Source organism: Papaver somniferum, chromosome 1, assembly GCF_003573695.1.
Source record: "Papaver somniferum cultivar HN1 chromosome 1, ASM357369v1, whole genome shotgun sequence".
Taxonomy (NCBI): Eukaryota; Viridiplantae; Streptophyta; class Magnoliopsida; order Ranunculales; family Papaveraceae; genus Papaver; species Papaver somniferum.
Genome location: NC_039358.1, coordinates 125,021,320 through 125,033,186, shown reverse-complemented (window position 1 = coordinate 125,033,186; position 11,867 = coordinate 125,021,320). Strand labels below are relative to the sequence as shown.

General features: G+C 36.0%; 1 protein-coding gene across 1 annotated transcript; it reads left to right on the top strand.

Moving 5' to 3' along the window:
• The first annotated feature begins 1,932 nt into the window (after window positions 1–1,932).
• Window positions 1,933–3,371, top strand: LOC113332527 (uncharacterized protein At2g39795, mitochondrial-like). The gene is made up of 3 exons (XM_026579074.1): window positions 1,933–2,004; window positions 2,123–2,502; window positions 2,944–3,371. Exons 1-3 carry the CDS (start codon window positions 1,975–1,977, stop codon window positions 3,101–3,103), a joined length of 570 nt encoding a protein of 189 aa, XP_026434859.1. The 5' UTR covers window positions 1,933–1,974; the 3' UTR covers window positions 3,104–3,371.
• Window positions 3,372–11,867: the final 8,496 nt, after the last annotated feature.

The following is an 11,867-nucleotide window of genomic DNA, read 5'->3' as shown; positions in this document are numbered from 1 at the left end:
TAACGTACTTTAACGAAACAGATACGGAAAAGGCATTATCCTATAGGATAATATCCGATATCCGTTAAAGAATACATATGCAAATTTTTTTATATTTTTTTTTGGAGTAATATATTTAGTTATCTTGGTAGTATGTGAAGAGTGGTAGAAATAAAAATATTAAGGAAGAACAAAAACACAACTAGTTTTATTGGTTGTGATTGCGGAGAATTTTTCAATATTGATGGAGAAGATTTAAGTGTTGTTTAAATCTAATTTAATATAATAGTTTTAAAGTCAAATTTGTGCATTTGATCAAGGTATTTGGTTTTGTTTAGTCGAATTTCCTTAGGGTTCCTTTGATTTTTTTTGTAATTTATGAAATTAGAGAAAGACTAAAAAAGAACTTAAATTATTTTTATTATAATGAATTACTATCGGATATTACCGGATATTATCGGATAACCGACATTATTATCGGAATGAATAACTGAAATACTTTTGAATATCTATCGGATATTATCGGATATCGGATATCCGATAATCTTATCGGTAACAGATATGGTAGAGACCATATCCGTTTCGATAACTACCGTTGACATGCCTGTAATGTGGAAGTATATCTGGACCAGACAATAATCTAGGATTATTGAACTCATACAAATGGTTTTATCCAACATTTTGTGCTGAAGCAGGCGCCGGTAAATCTTTACCTCTTCAAAAAAAATTTAGCAAGCAGAAGAATTTTAAACAGTAAAACAGTGGAGAGGTGTGAAATGAAATGTTAAAAATGAGTTGAACTTATATGAATTCAAAAGTTCGAAATAGAGTCATTGATGACAAAAATTAATTTTTTAACTGATGCTTTGTCCAAGCAAGCTTGTTTGCCTGACGACTTTGTTCTATCCGTAGAATGGCCTGGCGAGGTATACTACCGCTTCAATTAGGCTAAGATTAGTTGGTGGCCTCACGGCTAACTTCTGGTCTGCCTAGCCCATGTCCAGTTTTTGTGTTTTTATTTAATTTGTTGACCGAGTAAAAAAAAAAGTACACCTGGTTAAACAAATTGTTCATTGCCCTTGACATAGTTTATTATTAGGGATTCGGCCTAGCAATCAGTTCTTCTGCCTATGCCCTCCAGTCCAGTGTCGTGAGCTGAGCTCTGTTGTTCTGCATCTTAAACCCTAAACCCCCTTCTTCTTCATAATTCATAATTTTTTTCTTTTGATTTTGTTGAATCAGTTATGAATTCAATACTCCGAAGGAGCAGTAGAAGTACTATTCTTCTACTTCTCCAACACCATCTTCAGTCTTGTTCTTCTTCTCGATTTACACCAACATTTAATCAGCAAAACCAATTTTTCTCTACTTTTTTACTGAGAAACAGAGCATCATCCGAATTAAACCCCAATTATAGTGTATCAAAAGAAAAGTCAATCTTAAACCAATTTCGCTTCTTTGCCTCTGTTGGGATCCTTAGTCCCACATTGGTTAGATGGGGTTTAATTGGGTAGTTTATAAGTCAATGGGTTCCCTCATCTAGTCAACCGGTTTTTGAGTTGAGTTCTACCCATGGGCTTAAGACGAGTTTAGGGTCGGTACCCTAACATTTGGTATCAAAGCTAACCACCACGATCCATGCCCGCTCCACGGAAGGGGTGACCTATAGGCTGGATTAAAGTGTTGGGGCACCTATGTATGGGCGTAGTTGTCACCCGCATTGAATACTGATAGGGGAGTGAAGCCGCCATAAGAGAAAGGGCTACCTTCGGGTCAGTGTCGATAGAGTGGGCCAACGAGGACGTTGGGTCTGGAAGCGTAGTGGGATGTTGGGATCCTTAATCCCACATTGGTTAGATGGGGTTTAATTGGGTAGTTTATAAGTCAATGGGTTCCCTCGTCTAGTCAACCGGTTTTTGAGTTGAGTTCTACCCATGGACTTAAGACGAGAGACTAAAACGAGTCATCGAAGAAGAACTGGAAAGTGTCGAAGCTATGGCTGAAGTTGATCGCCTCAGTAATCAGGTAATGCTAGTAGTTCTATAACTCTTTTTCATTATTAGGGTTAGGGTTATCATTTTCTGATCGGACTAGTAGTTCTGACCTGAGTCACCGATTTTCTGTTTTGGTTTTTACTTGCTAGGGTGATGATAATCTTGAGTTGCTGCTAGACCCAAAGGAATGCCCGTTTGAGGTGGTCGACAATCCCGGTGAGCAGACAGTCGTCTTGAAACGGATGTTTGGAGATAATGAGTGTATCCAAATCGATGTTGATATGCCAGGAGGAGAAGATGACTTAGACGGTGATAATGAGGATAGTGATGATGTTGATGAGGATTGTCATGATGGCAAGGGTAATCATGAGTTTAGTATCCCTATGAAGGTGACTATAAGCAAAGGAGATGGACCTTCTTTGGAGCTTTGTTGCTTTGGCATTCCCGACGATATTGACATTTATAGCATTTCACTGACGAGGCCTGAGTTTTCCCCTAATCAGATCCCTTACAAGGGTCCAGAATTTCTGTGAGTTTCTTTATCTCCATTTTTAGTTCATTTATGTAAAAGCTGAGTAGAAATTTCAAATTCTAGGGTCAAATCAAAAGGCTATGGAACTCGAACAAAAAGTATGAAGTGCAGTGTGTATGGTTTTGGTTGTCATTGTTAAAACTTTCCTCTTACCTGAATAACAACCAAACTACCAAATTGGTCATGGGACTAGTTATGCTCTTTGTTGCTAAGTTGGGATTTTCTTACTATGCTTCTCTCTCTGTAATATATGATGATATTCATGCGGTGGGCTTCATTGTCCTTCTATCCATAATAGCTGTGTTATGTCATTGCCTTTAGAAATTGTATAGGAGAATACATGAAAAAGAAATTCCGAATTTCCCTCTAAATAAATGGTGAACTATGAATAGTTGTACCTCGTTAATAATCCTTTGTGGTGCTTCTATTTATGTACAGGGATTTGGATGAGAATTTACAAGCATCTTTCAGGGAGTATCTGGAAATGAGAGGGATTGATGGCTCTTTGGCAAATTACTTGCACAAGTACATGATGAAGAAACAAGGGAAAGAGTACAAGGAATGGTTGAAGAGCATGAAAGAGTTTGTTGAGAGCTGAGAATTACATACTTTTAAGATTTAAAAGAAGTGTTTTGGGACAGGGTATGTATGCTTTTCTCTCTCCTTCTAGAATACTTATACTTTGGTATATGTTTCAGTGTAGTATAAGGTTAGTTTTGATGTCTAAATGCTGCAGAAGTATCCAGTTCAGTAACTCTATTTCTGCCTAGTTATTCACTTTTCCGGAAAGTTATGTGAAAATGATAAATGTTCAGAATATTGCAAGTCCATTTTCTGGAGAGTTATGAGATTATGCATTTTCATTTTTCGAGATTTTGTTTTTGGTAGAATATTGCAAGTCCATTTTATAACAAAGTTAATTGTGCTTGAGCACGATCTATGTATTGAACAATTTACTGCTAGTATGTCGGAAGTCCACCTTGCAAGTTCATGTACAATGCAACCCCTTTCCTCGAATATGTTTAGGATTCTTTCTGCCTCGAACAATGCCTATCTTTGGAACAAAGATGGATTTTGTTCCATGTAGTTTCAGGCTCAAAGATGGATTTTGTCACTTCAGCGTGGATGGTTAGAAGTAAGTCTAAGACTGTGCATCAAAGAAAATGAAAAAAAGTCCAGAAGACTCTGTAGTCTGTACACTGTAGAGTCAAACAAGAGGACTAAAACGTGGTGGTAGGTAGTGAAAGCTGCTCCTCACGCTATGTTCCCAAACACGGGGAGATTGCTCTTACGAGGCTGCTAGTCTGAAAGCAAAGCGAGCAACATGAAGAGTGGCTAGTCCTTGGCTCCCCGTTTAGATGAAAGAAAGTTTTGCAAACGAAACATGGAAAATCGTCGACAAAAAGTGACGTCATATGCTCCTCCATTTCTATAAACTTACAATAGAATCTCAATCATCTATTCACACCTCCATGGCTCCAGAACTTAGCTTTGGTGCTCTTTAACGGAAGGCGGAGCCAGCTAAGAGTATGGGTGTGCAGTTGGCAGTTGCTCACCTAGCCCCAACTGGCTCCTAAGCCCAATAATGATTTCTTTGTTTTTCGTTTTTGATGTTTAAATTGGCCTTCTAATTTCATATCGCACCCTTTTTGATGTTTAAATTGGCCTTCTAATTTCATATCGCACCCTTTAACATGGGCGAAGGATTTTCTTTACACCACTTTTCTTAAAATCTAGCTCCGCCTCTACGCAATGATAAAAGAAAAATTTCTTGTTTGATTCTAAGCCCATAAGGTTATTTATAGTAGGGTTCAATCGGATTTTACCCTTATTTTAGGGTCCAAAGTTCTTTGAAAACATGGAAATGACTAATATACTCTACTGTTCAAATAAGTGTGAAATAACATACTTCTACCAAATCGGGATTTTGTTTTATCTGGAGGTCCAAATTTAATTAAAACATATAAAGGACCACAAATTTGAGTACATATCTGCTATACTGTTTACAAATTTGAGTACATATCTGCTACACTGCTTATAAATCTGAGTACATATTTGCTACACTGCTTACAAATCTGAGTATATATTTGTCGCACTGCTTACATATAGAGTATGTATCCGTTGGACATATTGAACCTGTAAATGTGACCAAAATATAACAGTATTAAAACACAACAACAAATATTCTGGACAATCTGTAAACTTTGAAAAATCAGGTTTAGCTTTTAGCCCAAAGGTCCCCAATACTGTTAAGAATGAAATTTCAAATACTTTGAATATCAGAAAAATGGCTTTGCAGGACAAGTATTTAGGTGTTCCTTTATTGCTTCAAAAGAACAAAGTGGAATCTTTCTCCCCACTTGTGGAGAGAGTTAGTGACAGACTCTCACCATGGCAGTCAAAATACATAGCTCAGCCAGGTAAAACAACTCTTACTCAATCTGTTTTGGGGACAATAGCCAGCCATCACATGTCTGTTTTCCACATGCCAAAAAACATTACTGACAAGTTGGATGTTGTTCAAAGGAAATTTTGGTGGAACAAAAAACAGGGAGAAAAAGGTAGTTTTGGTAAAAAATGGAATCATGTTGCTCTTCCTAAAGATCTAGGTGGTTTAAATATTAGGCAGCCAGCTATTCTTAATCAAGCTCTTCTTACTAAGTTAGCTTGGAGAATGCTTGAGAACCCTGACTCTCCTTGGGCCAAACTTCTTAGGCATAAATACTTTCATGGTTTTAACCCCCTCAATTGCATGCTTTCTAGACAGGGATCTTGGGTTTGGAAAGGAATTTGTGATGGTATTAATATCATCAAACAATTTTACTGCTGGCAAGTTGGAGATGGTACAAACATATCCATTTGGAAAGATACTTGGATCCCAAATATTAATGGTCCACCTAAATCTCAATTCATTTCTGCTAATATAAATAAAGTTTCTCATTTGATTGACAGTGAAACTAAATCTTGGAATGTGTCTACTCTAGAAGCTTTGTTTGACAGGGACACTGTGAATGCTATAAAGAACATTAGAATCCCTATTCAAGGTAAAAATGTGCTTAGGTGGAAGCCTTCTAATTCAGGTAAGTTCTTTGTGAAAACTGCCTACAGAGCTATTTTAGACTCTACTCAAGTTAGACCAGCTAATAGTAATACTATAGACCGGAAAGCCATCTGGAAAACTAAGATGCCTTTAAACGTTCAACATTTCATTTGGAAATTTTTGCAACAATGCCTGCCTACAAGAGATAGAATTTCTAGACATTCTTCGCATAGGGTTGATAACTGTCCCCTGTGTAACTCTCATATTGAAACACCTCAACATATTTTCTTGGAATATAATGTGTTCATCTCTGTTTTATCTGGTATTGACGCTAACTGTGTTTAATTATTACAAGGTAAAATTCTTCATGACTGGATTAAGCTGTGGTTTGATAATAATGTTCACCTAAGACCTACTAATGTCACTCAGTTTAGTAGCATTTGCTTCACCATGTGGCATGTTTGGAAACTGCGTTGCTCTGTTGTTTTTGACAATTTACAGGTCAATACTGATATAGTCATTGATGGCATAAAGACTCATATGACATATTGGCAACGGATTCAGTGTATTCATAATGTTGTGAACAGAGCCAATGTTGTTTTACCACAACAGAAGATTTGGAAACCTCCTTTAAATAATGACTGCAAAATTAACTTTCATGCAGCATTCTGTAAACATAATGGTTTGACTGGAATCAGACTAATCAGCCGTGATGTCACAGGTTCAAGCAATGGAGCTAGGGGAATTTGCATATCAGCCTTAGAACCTGAACAAGCGGAGGCATTGGCAGCTTATGAGGCAGTGGTTTGGGCAAAAGACAAAGGAATCATTCATCTTCACCTGTAAGGAGACAACCAGAAAGTGGTGAATGCAATCAATGGAAAGCATGGAGAGATCAAATGGACTAATACCAGCATTATTCAAGACATTACTTCTTAATAGTTTACCCACATGGAGATGTAGTTTTATCCATCGTGAAGGAAATAATGTCGCAATACAATTGCGAAAAAGCTTTATCTTTTTCCAGTAAACATGAATGGCAACAATGTATGCCAAACTGGATTCAAACTATTTTAGATTCGAATGCAATTTTACTTGCATCTAACTAGGGCTGCACATGGGCGGGTATGGGCGGGTATAAGCTAAAACCAACCTCGCACCCACAGACTGCGGGTTTTTTTTTCATAACCAACCCCGCACCCAAAAACAGCGGGCGGGTTTTGTTACCCGCCCGCTACGGGTTGGGCGGGTATGGGTTTAAACGGGTTTAAACCCGCTTTATATTCAAGTATTTAGAGTAACTTCTATTCTCCTTGATTAAGTGAGGAAAAAAAAACCAAAACCCCCAAATAAAATATTCATATCTAGGAAGTTCACAGATGAAGATTAAGTGTTGAATCTGTTGATTTTTCGATTGTTGTCGATTTCTGGTGAAGATTCGAAGTTGTTGTTGTCGATTTCTGGTGAAGATTTCTGGTAATTGTCGTTCGTAGGTGAAGAAGAAGAACTGAGGAGGAAGAAGAGGAGAGGCCGAACAGAGAGAAGAGTGTAGAAAGTGAATGAGGGTTATCAGTTATCCTATCTACTAGTATTAGGGTTTCATAATGGACGATTAGGATTAGTTTTATCTAATGGTATATAATCTGCGGGTTTTTTGGGCGGGTATGGGCGGGTATTAGCTTAAACCAACCTCGCACCCACAGACAGTGTTTTTTTTTTCATAACCAACCCCGCACCCACAACGGGCGGGTATGGATTAAAAACCCACGGATTTAGCGGGTACGGGTGGGTTTGGGTATCGTGGGCGGGTCTTGTGCAGCCCTACATCTAACCCATGATTTTTTATACAAAATTCTTTTCTTTCGTATTAAAAAAAAAGCAACAAAACTAGCGTCTATTTTAGTATTGCACATACGTACTCATGGATCAAACCAAAATAAAGTGGCAAAACTATGATTAAAACAGAATCAAAAGAAGTTTTTATCAGTACGACATGTACGTACTGCGGATTCATAAACTAAAAACTCAATTGCATGTCAAGAAGTGATAAATCCATGAATATAACCGAATCAAAGCACATACTTCAGTATTCCATATATGTACTCCTGGATCAAACCAAAAAATAAGAGAAAACCTATAAATTCGTAGTAAGGACAAAAAGAAACAGTACATCATATATGTACTGATAGTTAATACACAAAAGAAAACTGAAAAATGAACCAAAAACCATAAAAATATCAGATCTAATAATGAAATAAACATAAAACGTGATTTTTTTATTTAGATATGAACTTGTTTCATCAAAATCCACCAGTATATCATATATGTACCGATGATTAATACACAAAAGCAACTCAAAAGCATATCAAAAACAATCAAAATGAAACTAAAATCAGATGCATGTGAAAACCAAGTAATGAATCTATAAAAAACAGAATCGAAACACTTTTTTTTCAGTATTCCATATATATACTTATAGATCGAAGAAGAAAAATATGCAAAACTACAAAAATAACAAAACTAAAGCATAATTTTTCAGTGCACCATGTATGTACTGCTGATTCATAATCTAAAATTCAGCTGCATGTGAAAAGCAAGTAACGTATCTATGAAAAAATAGAATCGAAACACTTTTGTTTGAGTATTCCATATATGTACTTCTGGATCAAACAAGAAAAATCTCCAAAACTATAAAAAACAACAAAATTAGAGCAATATATTTCAGTATACCAAATATGTACTGTTGATTCATAGTCTAAAAATCAGCAGCACGTGAAAAACAAGAGAACATCATGAAATCAAACTATCAAAACCGGAAAAAGAAAGTGAAAACATCATGAAATCAATCAGATCTTCATGATTCAGTTGAGAAACAAAACAAAAACAAAAAAGAACCGGAGAGAAGATTACATAACATATCTGTAAACCATGAATCATCTTCGAAAACCCTAGGTCTAACATTCATAAACGACAACAGCAGAGAAGAGGAGAGGGAGGGAGGGAGAGAAAGCGAATCTGAGAAGAAAAAGAATATGGAGAAAAACTGGTTTATATTTCTGTTATATATAGTGAAGGCTATTTTGGGAATTCTTAAAATGCACTTAATAGGTTACTCGTGTATATGACCTGGGCTTAAAATATTTGGTCCATTTTTCTTTTTTCTTTTAATTATGGACCTCCGATTATTGGGCTTTAATGGGTGGACCTGCCACTAACTAAGAACACTATAATAGTACTTATAGGTAATTCCTACATGATAAAATTGTGATTTCCGGCATTTGAAATTTTTAGATATTTACGTCCTATTTTTATTACAACTTTTTTTCTTCTAGACGGATCGCCGAAAAACTCCCCAAATATCAGCCCTCTGCATAAGATATGTTTTGTCAGGTCATGTGAGACCATCATTTCTAAATAATTCATCGTCACTGTTTACTAGCGGTTATAGTTTTGGAGTGTTTATTTTTATTGGGAAAATTGGCATTTGAGCGCAGGGGAACACGAGAACACAAACAGCTAATGGTGATTTGAACCAAAACATACTAATCTATCATGCGAGATAAATAATAACGACAAAAAATAATAAGCACACAACCACAACACAAGATATGCGTGGTTCACCTTTACGGGATACATCCACGGCCAATACCACCAGAAAATCTTTCATTATATCAAGATCATTACATCATCCTCTTTCCACAACTCACGGGAGAAGATCCAACCAGAAGAGTTAACAAGACATACCCTAGAATACCACTAAGAAGTCTTTAGAAATCAACTCTCAAAGCCATTCTTCAAACTAGCCTCATATCATCTCTTCTACATATTCTTCACATTTGCTTGTAAAAGAAGAAAAACATGGAAACACTATAGAAACTTGATTTAGGACATCCTAAAACCTAATCGTTAGAACACAAAAATCTCCTTTCTACAAGTTTTTTTCTCACACTGATATTGACCTTCACGTAAGCACTAGACTTCCTAACAAGGGGACCGAAAATATAAACACAAGGTTTTACCACTCTTCCAGGTTAGATATCTTTATGCCTCAAATTATAGTCCTTTATATAGAGAAAAACCTGACCTCCACGTGTATTAGTATCCTATGAATAGAAAACACATAAACTCTTTCCTAATCCAAATTAAGACACTCATCTCAACATGGAAACATACCAAAATGAATCCTTATGTTTTCCTAAAAATTCTTTATCTCGGATCATGCTTTTAAGCAGGAGACAGTCACAATAAAATTACCTTCATCTTCCAAGAATTATTCACCATCTTTATATACCAAAAGAGTTACTTTGAAGCTCAGACCTGAACTTCTATTTCATAAAACCATATTTTCGACCAAAACAGCATGACGTTGATAATAGTTTCCAAACCATTTTCTTCTTTAAGAATACTTGTGAAACTGGCGATGTTTCCAAACACCATGAAAATCTTCAATCACCATCGTTGAATCCTTGCACAGACTCCACCATTGTTCAATAAGAGAACCATCAAAAATAAGAATCGGTAGCTCCACCAAACCAGTAAGCTAATAACATACTGAGCACTATATTATAAAAGAAGAGTTAACTTCAATATCATACGTACTCGAGTACATTGTCATGATTACCGTGTATCTGAAACAAACAATCGGATATCTCCACCGTGATTAACAAGCTTAAATCTTTAAGCGATTCTCAAAGTCATCACCAATTCAAAAATATTTTTACCAATATCATACCTAAGATACTCACTTAGAATATATATTGTGTGAATTCCCTGCATACTTCAGAGATTAGGCACATTCTTGATATTACATGCAAGCCATCAAGAATATTTTAACATAGACAAAAAAATATAAAACTATAACATATCATGCGTATCTTCAAAACGTTGTTGGACTTGCTTCTACATGAGACCTCACAACCCCAAAGTTTCTTCAAACTCTGTAACCCAATCTTTATAATGTATAGTTACTAACACCATTCAAGAATTATATATGTATTCCATGGTCCACCTCAATGATCAGTCTTCTTCTGCATCCCAGACTATATCATAAAAATTTAATGGAGAACATAAACTTATTTCACCAAGTTGAACCTTATATTTGTGTAAACACCGGTTGAAACGTTATCTTCAAACATATTTCTCCACACGAACAATAAACTAGTTCCCAATACCACGTTCAGTCACACACTCATGTCCAAGCTATGATATCAATTGTTGAAGAAATTGACACCCCGAGCGCAGCGTAACACAAGCTTACAAAGGGCTAGTGGTGATTTGAACCAGAACATACTAACTTGTCTTGCAAGACAAATAATTAAGACAAATAGATACTCACACAACCACAACATAAGATATGTGTGGTTCACCTTTACGGGCTAAATCCACGGCCAACACCACCATAAAAACATTCATTATATCAAGGTTACATTTTATCTGCACAACTCAATGGTAGAAATTTGGTTTAGAGTGAATCCCTAAACCCTAACACTAGAACACCAAGATCAATTTTCTACAAGTTGTTCTCTCACACCGATATTGACCTTCATGGTAGCTCTTGACCCTCCTAACAAAGAGACCAAAATCCTAAACACAAGGTTTTACCATTTTTCTAGGTCGGATATCTTTAAGCCTTAAATTATAGTCCTTTATACAGAGAACAAAAACTTGGTTACTAAGTATATTAATCTCATAGGAATAGGAAACCCCTAAATTCTTTCCTAATCAAAATCAATAAACTCATCTCAATATGGAAACAGACCAAAACACAAAGTTTAAGAAAGACGACATTCTTGGTGTGGTTTAAGACACCATGACGTGTGTTGATACAGGAAAATACAATAAGCTCAACCCATGGTCTATGGGCTAGCTATGAATAAGCCCAATAAGAATTATTGGGGACTTGGCACTGTCAGAGATGCTTGACTAAAGAGTCAAATTAGAGAAACGAGCATCTTGGCATAATCAAAGACGTTCGACTGAAAGGTCAAACTACCTTAAGAAAAACAAGAACAGAACTTGGTAATTAAAGAAGGCTATTATTGGGACGTCACATTTCATTATAGGGCGTCACCTAATAGGACAAAAACGGATCACCCATAAGTAATATCAAAAACTCCTTATCTCAAATAATTTTGTAATGACTAAACAACCCTTATTTAGTTAATTTTAATTTAATTTAATAAGATAAAAATTAAATTAATGAATTTTGTTGTATACTTGGTGAATTCTGGGACAAAGTTTTTGTGGGAAGAAAAACTGGCCGTAAAATAAACTTCTACGGTTGGAAATAATCCAAATCTAGACGTAAAATCACTTCTACGGT